This window comes from Marmota monax, unplaced genomic scaffold (assembly GCF_021218885.2).
Source record: "Marmota monax isolate L192 unplaced genomic scaffold, Marmota_monax_Labrador192_F-V1.1 WCK01_AAM20220418_F8-fsc00083, whole genome shotgun sequence".
Lineage (NCBI taxonomy): Eukaryota > Metazoa > Chordata > Mammalia > Rodentia > Sciuridae > Marmota > Marmota monax.
Window position 1 is genome coordinate 1,240,007 of NW_026692848.1, and position 17,113 is coordinate 1,257,119.

General features: G+C 56.1%; 1 protein-coding gene across 3 annotated transcripts in view; it reads right to left on the minus strand.

The window, feature by feature from the left end:
- Smoc2 (SPARC related modular calcium binding 2) overlaps positions 1 to 17,113 on the minus strand; it is a 144,108-nt gene that overhangs the window by 38,932 nt on the left and 88,063 nt on the right. For all 3 annotated transcript variants that reach the window (XM_046449355.2, XM_046449356.2, XM_046449357.2), the window contains exon 8: positions 2,844 to 3,030. In XM_046449355.2, coding sequence (XP_046305311.1) covers positions 2,844 to 3,030 — 187 coding nt within the window. The remainder of the gene's footprint in view (positions 1 to 2,843; positions 3,031 to 17,113) is intronic.

Sequence of the window (17,113 nt, forward strand, 5' to 3'; positions counted from 1 at the left end):
CTGTGACAGGCCACCCCTGCAGAGGACCCCTCCTTCCTGACCACCCTGTGACAGGCCACCCCTGCAGGGACCCCTCCTTCCTGACCACCCTGTGACAGGCCACCTCTGCAGAGGACCCCTCCTTCCTGACCACCCTGTGACAGGCCACCCCTGCAGGGGACCCCTCCTTCCTGACCACCCTGTGACAGGCCACCCCTGCAGAGGACCCCTCCTTCCTGACAACCCTGTGACAGGCCACCCCTGCAGAGGACCCCTCCTTCCTGACCACCCTGTGACAGGCCACCTCTGCAGAGGACCCCTCCTTCCTGACCACCCTGTGACAGGCCACCTCTGCAGAGGACCCCTCCTTCCTGACCACCCTGTGACAGGCCACCTCTGCAGAGGACCCCTCCTTCCTGACCACCCTGTGACAGGCCACCCCTGCAGAGGACCCCTCCTTCCTGACCACCCTGTGACAGGCCACCCCTGCAGGGACCCCTCCTTCCTGACCACCCTGTGACAGGCCACCCCTGCAGGGACCCCTCCTTCCTGACCACCCTGTGACAGGCCACCTCTGCAGAGGACCCCTCCTTCCTGACCACCCTGTGACAGGCCACCCCTGCAGGGACCCCTCCTTCCTGACCACCCTGTGACAGGCCACCTCTGCAGAGGACCCCTCCTTCCTGACCACCCTGTGACAGGCCACCCCTGCAGTGGAACCCTCCTTCCTGACCACCCTGTGACAGGCCACCCCTGCAGGGGACCCCTCCTTCCTGACCACCCTGTGACAGGCCACCTCTGCAGAGGACCCCTCCTTCCTGACCACCCTGTGACAGGCCACCTCTGCAGAGGACCCCTCCTTCCTGACCACCCTGTGACAGGCCACCCCTGCAGGGGACCCCTCCTTCCTGACCACCCTGTGACAGGCCACCCCTGCAGGGACCCCTCCTCCTGGCACTGCGGTGACGGGCCACCCTGGGGTGAAGCCCTGTCCCCACCAGGCAGGTGGGGAGGCTTTCCTCCTGCAAAGCTTCCCCAGAACCCGCTGTCCTGGCTGCACAGGAGGCTTTCGAAGGCCCAGGCAGGACAGGGACTGAGCCAGGGACGAGAGCCGCAGAGTGGAGAGGAGAACACGCACACAGACAAGTGTCATCGACTGCCAGAGCCGCCGGGAGACCCCATTGCTCAGAGCGGGGGGGCAACTCGTGAGAAGAGGTGGGATGCAGGACAGGTCAGCCGCCCCTCCCCAGGGGACACAGGATGGTGCACTATCCTCCCCCAGAGCCTCCGGGACTGACCCTGGGTGCCCTGTGTGCGGGAGGAGACAGGGTTAGGACAGGACTGCAGCCAGCCCCTGAGCAGCCCCTCATTGGCCCAAGTGATGTCCTCTCCTGAAAGGGGAAGAAGAGGGGGTTGCCCCGCCCTCAGGTGCCTGGGAGAATCAGAATCCGAATCAGTCCTGAGCTGGATGAAGGGGGCGGAAGAGATGAGGGTGGCCGGGGGAGGGTGTGTCAGGAGAGCAGATGGGGACACAGCAGCCTTCGCGGGTCCTTAGGGAGAGCACTGTTGATTCCAGAGCCAGTTGGAGCAGCTCTGGTTTTGATGGCATCAAGGTTTTCCTTGGCCGGCACTAAGAAAACGCCTGCCAGGGACACTTCTCCCTGTTGCAGAGCCGCAGGTCGGGCCAGGGCTGCGGCTGGCACAGCCCAGTGGGGGAGCAGGCCAGAGCTCCCAGCATGCAGCACTTGTTCCGGGTCTCCCAGAAAACTGCTCTCTGGGTGCCGATGCACAGGGACAGAAGTGGTCTCACACCAAAGCCCTGGACAGGGGGATGCTGTCTCCAAGCCGGGCAGAGCCCACTCGCTCCTAACGACCCATTGCTGCCCTGGGGCCCTGCTGGGATCTGCTCTGAGCTGGCTGGCTCCATGGGCACTGATCAGAACACGCTGTCTGTCCCATGCAGCTGGGCAGGGCATGACGACCCCCTGGTCAGCTCTGATGTCATGATGTTACTGCAATTTCCAAGCAGGGATCCCGGAAGATGGTACCACTCCTGGCCAGAGGGTGGCCAGGTTGGGCTCAACCTTAACAGAGTGGGCGTTGGCTGGTCACCTGCGCCTCCATCTCCTGGGTCCTGCCAGCTAGCCCCTCTCCTTCCCCTGGGTTCACACTGGAGAAAGTGGGGAATGATCTAGGGAGTGTCGGAAGGCTGACGCCTGTGCATCATGTCAACCATTTTGATATAAATCTAGGGAGAGTCGAAGGCACGGTCAGGACAGAGCTGCTAGAGGACAGTGCTAGCCCCTGGCCGGCAGCCCTGCCTTCAGGGGCCGGAGGCGCTTTGCACCCGGACCAGGAGTGAGGAGCTATTGTCTTGCATCAGATCCTGGGCTCCTGTTATCGCTCCTGCTTTCCCATATTCCCACTTTCTGTAAAGCGAGGACTTGGGATTCGAGAATCCTTACACCCCAGCAGGCCCCCTGGGCGCCGGTCCCCTTGGCACCCTACACGTCTGGCCTCCTCTGCCGGCACAAGGGGTGAGCGGGAGTGGCACTTGCTCTGGGCTGTGGCCCGCGTGCTGGCCGAGGCACAAGCTGGCACCAGCCACACTGATGCGACATGAGCTTTTAGGGCTGCCCTGCTGGGCCTCGGTTGAGCTCAGGACACACACTCTCCCCCACTGTCTGATGGCAGACACCACACATTCCTAACCAAAGCCCAAGCAGAGGACAGATGGACCCTCAGGGTGTGAGGCCCAGGTCTAACAGGTGCCATGCCCATGGCATGTGCCGAGGTGGCCCTGCCCTCCTGGTTTCCATACCCAGCGCCTTACCTACCGCCCATGGCCCAGGACTGTGCTTTACCTGGTGGATGTGCCAGGAATGGGGCGCCCTGTGTCCACCAGCACACACCAGCAGTACCCCGTGGAGGGGTGGCACTGAACTGGCTTGTAGAGGCCCCCGTGGGCACACTCAGGGATCACCACGTTGTCATTCTTGGGCTGCCTGGCTTCCTCCAGGGCGGACTGGTGCTCCTGGTCACAGGAGGACACTGCGGAGGAGAAGCAAGGGAGAGATGGTGAGCAGGGCTGAGGAGCCGGCCAGACCAGAGCTGGCCCCCAGGCACAGCTGGAAGGGCAGGAAGCGAGGCTCAGAGAGGGCTGTGGACATGCCAGGGGACCCAGAGGAGGCTGAGCAGCAGAGGGTGTGGCCCCTGATCTGAAGCAGTGGACAGGGAAGCTCCCAGGCAGCACCGCTGCCTTGACACATGTCCTGAGTGAACAATGCCACGTCCTCCCTGGTGCATGGGAGGCCAGGACTGAGGAGGGACCCGGATCTCTCCAGGCCTCAGCCACAGCCTGGAGGCTGCCAAGCGTCCGCAGCTCGGGGTGGGGTCCACCCTAGGGGACTGCCCATATTCCCAGCATGCCATTCTTCAGGGTTCAGAGCTCCCTGAGGTATCAGAAATTATCCACTTTTCCCCCAGAGCCCCCTTGAGATCCAGCCTCAGGAGGACAGGTTCTCAATGTTCACAATGTGGTCACCCCTGAATAATGCAGCTCAACTGTGGTGCTCCTTAAATAGCCATGTCACCGGTGGTCAGTAGACAGCAGTGGTGTCGGGAACCTGTACTTAGTCCTGTGTGCCCGGCATGAGCCACGAGAGTTCTAAAACTCACACAGGCGTTAAACAAGGACAGGTAAAGTCCCCGAGGCCTGCGTTCAGTGTGCAAAGGCTCAGCCCACCTCCAGCGCAGCCAGCTCCTCCTGGGTTTAACTCGTCTGACCTGCATCCCTGTGTTTGCCACCACACACATGTGTGCTCCTGACTGGCCCACACCTGAGCTCCAGCCAGCGGGCATCTAGGGACCAAGGCCCACCCTGACTGATTGTGGCCACAGCAGGATCACCACAGAATAGCCAGAAGTCTCCACTCAGGCTGAAAGACACACTGGCAAGGTGCAGTGGCCGAGGGCGGCCAGCATCTCTCTCCCAAACGGGAAGGGTCTTCCATAGCCTGTGCTTTACACCCACAGGAAGAGGCGCCGCCGACTCCAGTCCCAGGTTGTACCAGTGTGAGCGTGGTCACACAGGAAGCTGCTGCAGGGCCCTCGCTCCAGCCCCGCCCAGTCAGAGGCAGCAGATGCAGTGCACCACATGGACACCCCGACACAGGTGACTGTCACACGGGACACAGGGGACTGTCCTGAGGCTCAGGGAGACCACGGAGGCAAGCTGTGGCATATGGATCATGTTCCACCAATGTTCACTGTTGCCGCAGTCTGGCTGGGCACAAATCACGAGCCACTCAAGCAGGAACAAACTTCATTTCCGAACTCCCCCGAACGCCACCCACGCGGCCCTTCAGGGACACCACACACCAACCGGAACTCCCTCCACCGGAACTTCACCAACCAACGGGAACTCCCTAGGAATCCCCACGAGAACTCCAAACTAGCAGGCACCGGAGGCGGACAGCAGGGGTCTACGTACAATCGAATACACAGCCTGTTTCAATCCAGCCTCGTCTTAATGGCTCCCCTCACAACCATTACTTCTGGCAAAATGCCAGGGGCCATTCCGACTGGCTGTGGCTCTCAACACACTGTCATGTTTTTTATTTTTCTAATGCTAACATAATACCTGTGTAGACAAGGCACGCAACTTGTTCTGAGATGCAAATCATAGTTAGGGTGTCCAAAGGTAGAGCAGACCCAGACTCTGCCTTCACCAGTGGTTCCCCTTACAATGGCGTGACCACATGGATGATTTTATGATTACCATCTACTACCTGTATCCCCAAATGTCGTCATTAGATTTTCAAAACATATGATTTGTGTGTATTCACTGGAAGAGAACAAGAAAGTCTTCGTATTTCCCCTTAGGCTTCTCTTCAGAAAGTGCGACAGTGATTCCCTTGCAGTGGCCTCCACTGGCAGGCGTGGCTGAGGAAGACGGAACCACACCGGGGTCTCTCCAGACCGACTGCTGAAGGGTGGCCTCAGAGAAAAGGGATCGCTCAAATCTCAAAGTTGGTGCTTAAAACTGGTTTGTAACAAGAAAAGAAGGAAAAAAATGTAAGTTTCCTGTTTCTGCACATTTGAGTGTGACTACAGCTCAGCAAATGCACAGACACATAAACAGAGAAATCTACCACGAGTTACGTGGCTGTCTTGAAGAGGCACTGCCCAACGGTGACTGGGAAACAGGCAAGAAATAAAAAAGACAATTCCACAGAACTGTCTTTTTCCAAATTGCTATAAAAGTTACTTTAAGACCACGTGAAGAAACTAAGGAAGATGGGTTGAACTCTATGTTTTTGCAGGCAACAGATCACTGCTCTGTGGAAGTCCTCTCCCTGGAAGGAAGTCCTCCCTGTGGAAGGAAGTCCTTCTGTGGAATTAAGTCCTCCCTGTAGAAGGTAGTCCTCCCTGTGGAATTATCTCCTCTAAGTCCTCCATGTGGAAGAAAGTCCTCTCTGTGGAAGGAAATCCTCCCTGTGGAATTATCTTCTCTAAGTCCTCCATGTGGAAGAAAGTCCTCTCTGTGGAAGGTAGTCCTCTCTGTGGAAGGAAGTCCTCTACATGGAAGGAAGTCCTCCCTGTGGAAGGAAGTCCTCTCTGTGATAGGAAGTCCTCTCTGTGATAGGAAGTCCTCTGTGGAAGGAAGTCCTCCCTGTGGAAGGAAGTCCTCTCTGTGATAGGAAGTCCTCTGTGGAAGGAAGTCCTCTCTGTGGAAGGAAGTCCTCTGTGGAAGGAAGTCCTCTCTGTGATAGGAAGTCCTCTGTGGAAGGAAGTCCTCCCTGTGGAAGGAAGTCCTCTGTGCTGTCAGTACATAACTAAGTGGAATGGCGCACCAGGTGATGAGGGTGCAACTTCTCTTCCAGCAGACGTCTCTGGACACTCATGGCTCACTGTAGTGTTTGCTTGGCACTTGGTCAGAATTTTTATGAGTGCACAGAATTTACAGTGTGATTATCTGGCCACAAAATACTTTCTGTGCTCCATCCAAGGACATACTGTATCTATGGAAGTGGTTCTGGAAAATTCTTGAAATGACCCTTCTGAGGATTTTATGTCATCTTTGCAGGATCCCCATGAGCAAAATAGGACTCATTAAGTCAACAGCCTCTTAAAGCCTTCTGAGCATCTTATAAAGTATCAAAGATATTGCAGCAGAGTCAGAAGAAGCCCTGAAGTCCTGTAGGCACCTTGAGCCATGAAGACGGCCGCCCTGTGGGATTCTGTCTGACGACCTGGTTCTGGTGGGGAATCGAGATAACTAGAGAATGCAACCTTGCTTTCTTCTGGGAGGAGCCGCAGAGAAGGCCGGGATCTTTACACCCATCAGTACAACCCGGAACCCAGGCCAGGCAGAAGCAGCTCACGCCGCGGTCCCCTCACCAGCCCAGCCCGCCTGTCTTCTGCAGGGACTACTCGGCCACTCTCAGGAACAACTGGGCTGAGTATGGGGAGCTGCTCCAGCCTAGCTCTTCCCACAGAACCAGCCCTCACCTGCAAGGCCCTTTCAGCACACCAGATGTCAGAAGGAGCCTCTGGACACGTCCAGGAGAAGCTGACCAGTAAGGATCTCCCATCTGCCAAACACACCACAGCAGAGAAAGAGAAGTTGAGATGCTACTTGGAATTGATGGTGGAATCAAAGAGCGACTTTCTCTCTGGTAGAAGAGGGCTCTGTGTACTGAGAGTGAATAAAAAGTCAGACTCTCCAGTGAGGTCTCGCGGCTGGAGAATTAGGATGTGAATGGAGAGCACATGGTACAGACATCAGGGGGGGACGGGGAGGCGGGGAAGGGCGTAGGCAGCCAGGGAAAGATGGTGAGGGAGGGTGGGTGGATTCAGGAAGGAGGGGCATGCAGAGGGTCCCCTGGTGAGGTCAACTTCCTGCTTGGTGAAAGCACTTGTGGACACAAGCGGGGACCCTTCTGTACCCGTGCTCTGTGTGGGGGATCCAGCAGAAACCAAAACAGCCAAGTGGACAGAGGGGACACCAATCAGTAACAGCGAGGAGCACATGGACGGGGGAGGAGACAGGAAAGGAGGGAATTCCAGAGACCATAAATAGACCAAAGCTCCCCTGGATTCCCAGCCCTGGGGCCCTCTCTGCGGAGAAGTCTCTGTGTCTCTGTCACCTTTGCTCTGTGTCCTGCTCTTCAGTTCTTTGCTGAGCAGAGACAACAAACCCAGCACCCCTGACGGCCACAGGAGGACTTAAAGCAAGCTTTGGACCAGCGGCCAGAGGCTCCAAGCAGCTCTTCCAGCCCCAGATCAGCATCTTGCTAGAATGTCAGCAGGAGACCCATCTCATGAGCACAGTCCACATCCCACTGGGCGGATGAAGTCAGCGAGATGTGGTGACAAACTGTCTATGGTATCGTCATTGCCACTGCGTAAACCTGGGACATGCCTATTAGACACAGAGATACAAAGAGCAAAGAGTTGTATAAAGAAAAACAGGAGTCGCGACCCTAAAAGCAGATTTTGAGCCCTTAGCACCGGGAGGCAGCTCTGCTCACTCCTGGGGCTGACTCTGCCACTCCGGTCCTGCCGCTCAGCTGCCCTGCCCTGAGTATGGCGGGGGCCGCCCTGGGCATTTGGTCTCTGGCTGTGCGCCTCCTGGAGCAAGCTCTGGACACATAATTAGCACTTTGGTGACAGTCTTCCTCCATATTTTCTCACTAAATATTAGGCTAAGAAAACACGATTCCAATTCCAGTTTACCTCCATAAATTTCAAGTTTTACAACCATAGAACAACTTTTTATTTTTAGAAAACTACCTTTGTAAGGTTAGTAAAATGCCTATTTGGGGGGAAAAAAAAGTTTATTTCCCAAACTAGCATAAGATGTCAGTGGCTTACCCTGTGCCTGCCAGCTATCCAAATCATGTGACAACCAAAGGGGCAGGGGTCAAAAGAAAGCCCAGGATGCTCCTCCTCCTGGAGGAGGAGCCGGATTCCAGGGGCAATGCTGAGGCCTGTTCCAAGCCCTGCATGCGGGGCCTGGGAGCTTGGTGGCCGGCCATCTTGGTGAGAAGCTCGACTACAGTCCAGAGGTGGCTGCCTCCGGAGGTGCCGGCTCCCAGGGAGCTCAGGGACTCAGCAGCCCTTGAGACTCACTGGACCCCCGGGTCTGCACCCCGGCCGAGGGCCCAGGACTCCGACTCCAGCACTCACGGGCTCCACCACTTCTGCGTCCAGCTCCCGGGGTCTCTGCTTGGCTGCCTGTGCCCTGCCAGGGTGCCTCTCAAGACCTGAGCATGTCACCACAGGTTTGATGGGATCTGTCCTTGAGGACGTTCCTGGTGCAGAGGGTGGCTGGTGGCGTCACTCTTGTCACGGGCCCTGCAGGCCTCCTCCACATATTCTGTCCTTGGAATGCTTGGTGGCCTTCCAGACGTGCCTGGCTTGTAAGGGACTGCCTAAAACCGTTGCTCAGCAGCTGCAACGCCTCAAGAGTTCTTCAGAAATTCATGGCAGATATCGGGAGCGAGCCCACACATCACCCTCATAGCTTCAATTATTAAATAAATCGGCACGAGACACAGTGTGCTTCATACTTACCTTATCCCATGTCTAATTTATACTGGTGGGTTCTGTTTACTAGTCACGCTTATCTTCTTATTTATGTCTACGCTGAGTACAACGAGCAAATTAAGCAAACTTAATTTTTGATGTCCAAGAGTCTTATTTAATTCTATGATAATTCTTTTGGAACTTTGTGTGCGATGGAGAACAGGAGACCATCAGAAGACACATCGGGTGGAGACTCTGCTCTGACCAGCCTGGCCATGTGGCCTCTCTGCCTCCTGTAAGCAGTGGGAGTCACTGGCCACAGAACCCTCCCTGCTCTGAATGCATGTGCCCCCCACACTCGCATCCTCACTCCAGGTAGGGAGGGGCCTGGGAGGTGGTTAGCCTCGTGGGACGTCAGCGGGAGCTGCTTGCCTCTGCCACCAGGTGAGGCGCAGGGGGAGAGTGCCACCTGGGAATGGGAAATGAACCCTGGCCACACAACAGGATGCTGTGCTGTGACCTTGGACTTCTGGCCCTCAGGACTGTAAGGGCGAGTTTATGTTGCTCCGAAGCCACTCCAGCAAGGTATTTTGCTACAACGTCCAACAGACCAGAAGGCATCAGACCTGCCTCAGGGAGTGGCCGGAGAAGCTGCTGGAATAGCAAGAAGGACCAATGTCCTGCTCCTCGAGGGGCCTGGGGAGCACTTGCCCTGGCACTCAGTGGCTCCTTGATTTGCAGGAACACTGTGTCCTAAGAGTCTTCTGACAGGAGGACTTAGTTCATTTTTATTAAGATGACAACTTTGTTATTTAAATGGCAAAACTCTTAGAAAACTGTCCACAAAAGATGAATCTTCATCTGGTAAAAACTATATTTTTAAAATCCCCAATGGTGAAAGGCTTCATGTTTTCACTCTAAGATTGGGGACAACCTTACCACTTTTTGTCATTATGGAGGACGTCCTAGGCAATGCAATAAAGCCAAGAAAAAGACTGCAATAAAGATTGGAAAGAAAGATACAAAGCTCTTTAATCACACAGGACAGGGTCAAGTATGTAAAAACCAAAGGGAAAAAATGCAGGAGTAGCTACAAAAAAAAAAAAAAAAAAGACCATGCCTCTTCTACATATGGTACCGTTAGTCGGAAAATTGAAAAATCAAAATCCTTTGCTGTAACATCAAAAATATAAAATACTTACAAATAAACTTGTGAAAACATTGAAAATTAAAAGGCATTGCTAAGAAAAATCCAAGGAAGCTGCCATGGTGGAAAGGTGTAGCAGGCTAATGGTAAGAAGGTCAATGCCGTCCCAGCGACTTCCCCAAAGTGATCAATGAGTCTAAGACGGTTCCTATCAGAATCCCAGGGACTTCATTTTAGTAGAAGTTGACGTTTTAAATTCTAAAGTGTATATGGAAATGCAAAAGACCCAGAAGATCCAAAGTATTATTCCTTCTAAAGAACAAACTTGGAGGACTAACATCCCCACGTCTGAGAAGTTATTATAAACCCTGCCTGGACAGCATGTTAGTGCTAAAGGACAGGTAAACAGACGGAAGGAAAGAAGAGAGCCCACGACACGGAAAGTGCATGTCCAGCTGCCATCGGACCAGCACCGGGCACTGACCTAGGAGGTTCTAGAACAGGGATGTCCACTAGCCACCCACGGGAAGAGGCCAGCATGCCACCCAGAGCCTGCTTGGGTGAATCAGAGATGCCACCATAAAGATAGAAATGTGAAGACTCTACTGGAAAATGCAGGGAATACCAGGGGGACTCTGGGCTAGATGACATCTTGGGCAGAGTGACCACAGCAGAAAGCCTGGTGAGTTGGACATCATTAAAACTTAAAACAAGTGCTGACCAAAGGACACCGTCAGGAAAGCGGGAGGCAGGCCGCAGACTGGAGAATGTTCCCAGTGCACACCTCAGACAAAGCTTCTAGAGTCCTACCAAGCCAGACCCACTACAGACAACCCCACCCGAATGCTCTGCAGACCCGTAAAACAGCAGGGCACGCGTTGGCAGGCCGTGTGATGCTGGGGCTCTCGTGGGCTCCTCCTCACAGGACAGCTGGTGAGGAAGGGACTTGGAGTCTCCAGTGGTTGCAGCCTTGCAGTGACTCGCTCCCCTCGCCTTCCTTCTTCAGGAGGACCCCCTGTTCCCCGATACGCACTCCCTGGGGAAGACCGCTCTCAGCTGGGGGTCAGGACACGGAGGGAACATGAGCAGCCGTCCCCAAGTTCAACAGCACACGCACAATCTCCCCTTGTTTGTACTGACACTGGGGCCTGCGGGCTGGCTGTATTGGCAAAGGAAGCTTCTCTTCAGGAGCGAGGGTGAGACCACCGGAGTGCCTCAGGCGGTGGAGCTCTCGCGTCCAGCGGACGTGGACTCGAGCTGGTCTAACTTAGAAACAGCTGACAGGTCCTCCCAACTTTATCACAGTCTTGTAAGGCCACCCGTGTCCCCAGTTTGGCCTCTTGGTGAGCTCCCTGTGGCCTGCTTATTTCCGCTGCCCCTGAATGCACTGCCCTTGGCTGTGGGCTGCGGCCTGGTTTCGCAGCCTGCTTGCGGCTCTGACGCGCATGGACTAGTTTGTTTACCTCCGGTGTCCGGTGCCAAGTCCCAATTACTGTTGCAATCACAACTGGAAGGCTCACAAGTGCCTCCTCGTTTCCTCAGCCGGCCCCATACTGGCCCCAGATGGTGCCTCCGTGGGCCCCTCCGACTCCCTTCAGTTTGCCCCCAGGATACGTGCAGCCTCACTTCCAGGAAAAGCAGATTCACGCCTGGCCTGGCTCGCGCTCCCACCTCCCAGGTCCTGGGGTTACCCGAGGCCGGGTGCTGCTCCCTCCTGAGTCTTTGGCTCCAACAGGTGAGCCCACCGTGGCCGGGGCCTGCTAGCACGGCAGGGCAGGCAGGCAGGGCTCAGCATCACCTGGGTGCCCCTGCCACCGGGGGCCTCTGCTGTTGCCGCGAGGACATCCTGGTGTTCTTGTTTGTGCAAGAAAGATGAGAGCACGTGACTCCAACAGGCACTCACAAGACCCAGAGCGGTCACTCCCAGAGCACAGGCACTCACAAGACCCAGAGCGGTCACTCCCAGAGCACAGGCACTCACAAGACCCAGAGCGGTCACTCCCAGAGCACAGGCACTCCCAGCAGGACGGCGAGGCTGCACGACTGCGTGGGCGGACCTGCTGCAGAGCACCTGCTGAGGATGAAGGAAGCCCCTGGAGGGGTCCGAGGGCCGCCCACCTCTAGAGGAGATCCCTGGGCCCTGTCCACCTCTGAGGCAGACCTATGGATCCATCCTCTCAAAAGTGGACTGTGGCTTCCATCTGGCCAGCGTCTTCTGGCAAGCAAGGAGAAAGCCCCTGGCTCCCTGAGCCTGAGTTCCACTGGGACACCAGGAATCAACCAGTGAGCAAACCAGCAAACATGGTCATCGGGAAGAATTTGGGAAAGAGACAGAGGAAGAAGGCTCCGGGGAGAGGGTCAGACCTCGGACAGAGGAGGCTCCCCAGCCGAGGCTGCAGAGGTAGCCTTGGAGTCAGGCCGAGTGCCGTGCTGGGGTCACGTGGCAGGAACAAGGCAGAGGGGAGCCAGCGGGTCTTAGGCCAGGATGGGGCTTGTGGGCAGATTCCTCCTCCAGCATCCCCCCCGACGTGAGGCGGAGCTGTACGAGCACCCGTGTGTCCAGGCCCACCTCCATCCCTGTTCCCTCTTAGCTGAGATGCTTTTAGCTCCTGGTGACCACGATGGCCAACGGTGGGTGTCACTACTCCACTCCTAACTACACGACGACGGCCGTGACAAGCCAGTGTCCCAGACCTGCCCAGCAGGAGGGCACGGGGGCACGGGATCCTCCTGTTCAGAGTGGCGAGCGTGGTGCATCTGTGCAGGGTTCCCTTCCGCGTGCTGGGTGTGCCTGATGCACGTCTCTGGCCAGCCCTTGGGTGATGCTGGAGACAAGCCTATGTCTGCGCTTGCCGCAGCCCTGTCCACAGGGGCCTCCCGGCTCAGGACTGTCGCAGCACTGGCTCTCTACGCAGGCTGTCTTCACCAGTCAGGGCGTCTCTGTGGTTCTCCTCTTAATCACATAACAGATGAGATGATCAAAGAAGGCAAGAAGTAAAATAAAGAAAATGCCTCTTTAGGTTTTGATTTGCTCGAAACGGCAGATGGAGGAGAGGGGGAGGTGGGGGGAAGACCTTGAGACTCACAGTTTTAATGAAGGAACGTGATTCGCATGTCCACTTTCAGTAAAAGATCAAAGCAGCATTTTCAGTGCTAAGGCTTTGCCCATAAGCAGCCTCTATTTATGATCTGCTTATAATTTAATTCCAAAGAAAGATTTTTTAAGATAAGAATTCAGATCCAAGGTCACTGCCTTCATGAACTAAGCATGCCCCCTGCAATCCTTACAGCAGAACAAGACGAATGAAAATGGTTTCATCAGGAGAAACAGAGAGCCAGAGAGCTGCCTGCCTGCTGGAGGGCACGCGGTGGGGGGGGGGGGGGTGCTCTGGTGCAGGTGCGGGGCACCTGCTCTTACCCAGCCCCCGCCCCTCTGAGCGGCATCACGCTGAGCACCAGCCCTTCCGGGGCAATGCCGGACGCTCTCACTGAGGTCCATATTTAAAAAGGGGAAGGGTTGGATAAAATGGCTGGGTCCAGTCTCTCCAGAAAGAAAATGAAAACTGCAGATGTTCATTCTGACTTATTTCCTCCCTTATTTATCATAGCAAAGATCCAGAGTTAGAGTCACTTCTGACCTATAAATCGTCTCTGATCTGAAACACGAATCCTAGACCCTGGACAGGGGAGAGGAAATCATCCTACCAGGCCCGGACTAAGACCTTGCAGAGGTTTTGGGGATCCGCTAGGGAGCTGCTCCCAGGTCACAGTCCCCTCCCTAGCCCACCCCCTCCCGTGCTCCGGAACCTACAGAGGGATGCTGTGTCAAAACCCAACCTCCCAGCTTCCTCTACCAGAGCCAGCCTCACAGACAGGGCTCCGGGATGGCGATGGTTACCTTGTCCCATTTCTTCCAGTCTCTCCTTTGCTCATTAGCCTTGTGCTTCCTGAGTCTCCCGCCCTCTGCCCAGGCCCCAGCACAGAGCCCCCAGGGCTGCTTGCCCTCCCTGCCATGGGGCAGTGGATCTGTCCAGGTGCCTCCACACAGTGACCTCAGGCTCTTAGCAGCTCCCATCACCCTCCCAAGGCTGGTCTGTGCTGAGCCAAGCCATGGCCCCTGTCTGTACTCAAGGGCCTCTATTTGTCTTTAAATAGGACCTGTAGGGATCAGCGAGGGAAACAGAAAATCATCCTGAAATGTATGCACAGAAATGTTCCTTTATTTCCCTTTGAAATTCTGTAGCGTTGGTAGACTGGAGGCATTTGAACAAGTTAAGAGCACTGGTCTACTTCATACCCAGATGCCTATGTAAAGAACCCAATAGCTCACACTTTCCAGAAAGTCCCACATTGAGGCCAAGCCTTTATCCACCACGGTGACCGCAAGACTGAGAAGAGAGCCCAGCCTGCAGCTTCCTGTGAGGGCTGGATCCGGCAAGTGCGGTCCTGTCCCACCCGGAGCACTAGATGCCGCTGCCCTCTCTCCTGCAGGTGCGTGCGTGTTGGATGGAGAAGCTGTTGAGGATGGGATGACTCTGCGTAAATCCCTTACTGTCCTATGCGTAAGGTCCCTTACTGTCACGGCAAGGAAGAGGCGAAGCCTGCAGGCTCCACCAGTGATTCCCGAGTCCCTCTGACCTCGCCGGCTCTTCCTCACAGGAGCTGCTACAAGAGGACTCAAGGAATCATGAAATGCCAGGAGAAGACAGCTGCCAGGGCAGGGCCATTTGGAAGGACGAGAAGCCACCCAATCTTGGGTACAGCTCTGATGGGGCCCTTTGTGTTCTTGGGACAGCTGCTGCTTTTAGCAGGAGCCTGTGAGCCTTGGCCTGCACCAGAGCTGGCCTCCTCCTGCCACGGGACAAAGAAAAGTGTACGCTGTGTTTGCAAGGAAGTGACTCAGAGATGGCCAGCTCTCTTGAGATCACCCACAGAAAGCCCATCTTTCAAGTCTATGGATGTAAAGGAAATAAGAATTTCTACAGCCCTTTCCACATGGGAACACGCCCTTCCCCTCCTCCTGCAGGGCTCTCCCTCCGCCTCCCTGAAGGCTTGGTCCACGCTGGGCACACGTCTGCTCCAGGAGCTACTTGGGTCTCAGCTCACAACTTACTGTCACTGCCCCAGTTTACAGGGGAGGACGCGGGACATAAGCGTAGCCACATCCCCTCATCTGGATCCTCAGAGCAGCAGAGCTGAGCCAGCTGCTGACAATCACTCCGTGGGCCCTGCATCGCGCACACGACTCCTGCAGAGATGGCCACAGAGATGGGCGGCCCCATGGGGGCTTTGCAGTAAGTGGTGGTGGGCACAGACCACCATCCGAGCCCCCAGCCCCAAGTCCATGCTGCTTCACGTCCAGGATCAATCCTGTGGGCCCAGCTGGGACCGGGTGGGTGTTCCTGAAGTCCGACCGCAGTCCCAGGCTCGGCTCAGGGAACAGCAAGGTGACCCATGTTGCTGCGTCATCTATTCCAGGTCTCAGCCAGTGAGGCCCTGGCCTGGTCCCGCAGAACAAGAGTGAGTCTGCTGAGAGTGCCCCGGGGTTCAGTGACCAGCTGCAAGGTCAGGCAGAGGGGCTAGACAGGGCCAGACCAGGAGGAGCGTGCCCTTTACCTTGGAGCATCCACCAAAGGTCTCCAGGAGGCTGGGACCAACTGGTCCAGTACCTTCTATGTAGAACAGCCTGCTGGGAATGCTGGCACTTTTCAGTTACTTTCAGCCTGATTACTGGATCTGGAACCCCAGCACGGTCACAGCAGAAGAGCTGCCCATGTGCTGCAGGCCATGGATCACCAAATGCAGACGAGGCCAGGGGCTACAATCTGGGACTTGAACGGCCACATATGTCTGAGTCAAAGACGATCTTAGTCTGTGACATGCGAACACACGGTGACGCTGCCAAAAGCCTGAGATGTCCTTCAGCCCTGCCTCCTCAGTGGAACATGGCCACTTCTCTCCACCAGAGGAATTCATGCTGTTGGGACTCCTTGTACCCTCAGCTGCCCACTGGTCTGAGCCACAGGGAGGTGGCAGCATAGGGCTACCTGGCTCCTGTGATACACCCTGTTCCTGTCTCTGCTACTGCAGCAGCAGTTCTCAATGTGCCCCCAGGGGTCCCAGGGTGCTGTGGGCCTTTATGACATCAGTCACCAGACACCTGGCAGCTGTCCTCTGAGTTGGGATGCTAAGTGCCAATACTGATCATAAGTATCAGCAGATTCAACTCTTCTTTGTGATACTCAGTTCCAATACATGTGGAGTTATAAGGAATTCTATGCTAAAATGTCTGAACACTCCCAAATCACACTATGAACTTACACTGATTAAGAACATGAACCTCGTGATGTGCACCTTTTTTGAACAACCCCACAGTGGAGTCTCACAAGAGTGGCAGATCCATGTGCCCGTGCTCTGTGCACACCTGCTGGACTGAGCCCTTGCTCAGTCCTCGCCCACTGTGTGAGTGTGGTGCACGTAGTTGTCATTCCAAGGGGAGGAAGCCAGAGGCTGAGTGGCAGCTGCAGGAGCAGGCAGTCTAGGGCAAGGCTCCGCTGCCTCCCCAGTGCCCAGGGTGTTGCTGGGAGAGAACTCAGTGAGCACCCAGAGCCAGGGTCTTGTCCAGGTGAGTGGATCCACAGCAAGACACCTGAGAAAGCTCTGCAACTGGCAGAGGCAGACTGGCTCCTGTGCCTGGGGTCCGGGAGGGACTGTGCCCAGCGGTCTGGCTTTCAGACGAGCTCAGCTGCTCCGAGACGCTCTGCCTGTTTGACTTTCCATGTAAACCAGACACTGGGCATCGTCCTGCCCTGAAGTCCGGGGAGGTTCTGCGGGGTCCTTGGCCCCTCCCCGTGCCCCACCCAGGACCTGACACCCTGTGGAAGGCACAGTGCCCACTGCACTGAGGTCTGGCACCAAGCTGTGCTTCCCGGCAGCATCATCACAAACCTGTTGAGAGTCACATTCATGTCCTTGTAAGACTTAGAGCTGCAAAAAGTAAGGCAGGACAAAGAATCATTCAGACTACGTCCAACACGCATCCGTGTCGCTCATGTTGGCACCTGATAGCCACCGAGTTGACGTGCCAGAGCAGCTGTGTGCATGGGGGGCCAGCACTGTGAAGATGGCCTCTGGGATGGCCACGGGCCCCAGCATGCCCACCAGGCCGCTGCCTCCCCACACACCCTCCCTTGCCCCTGGATCTGAGCGTCTGTGCAGTTTGAAGCCCTTCCTGACCAGGGAGAGAACCTAGGGGACACTGCGGCAGAACTGGGCAAGCAGGAGGGCTCTGAGTCTGTAGCTTCTGGGGCTCAGCAGCAGCCAGGAAGCCCCTGCTCCCCAGCAAGGAAGCGGCTCTGCCCTGGGTCACAGGGCACCTGTGCCCTCCATGGGACTCTCACGGGTGCCCGGGTACAGGTGCTCTGATGGGGCAGGAGGAGCCCAGCTCCCAGCAGA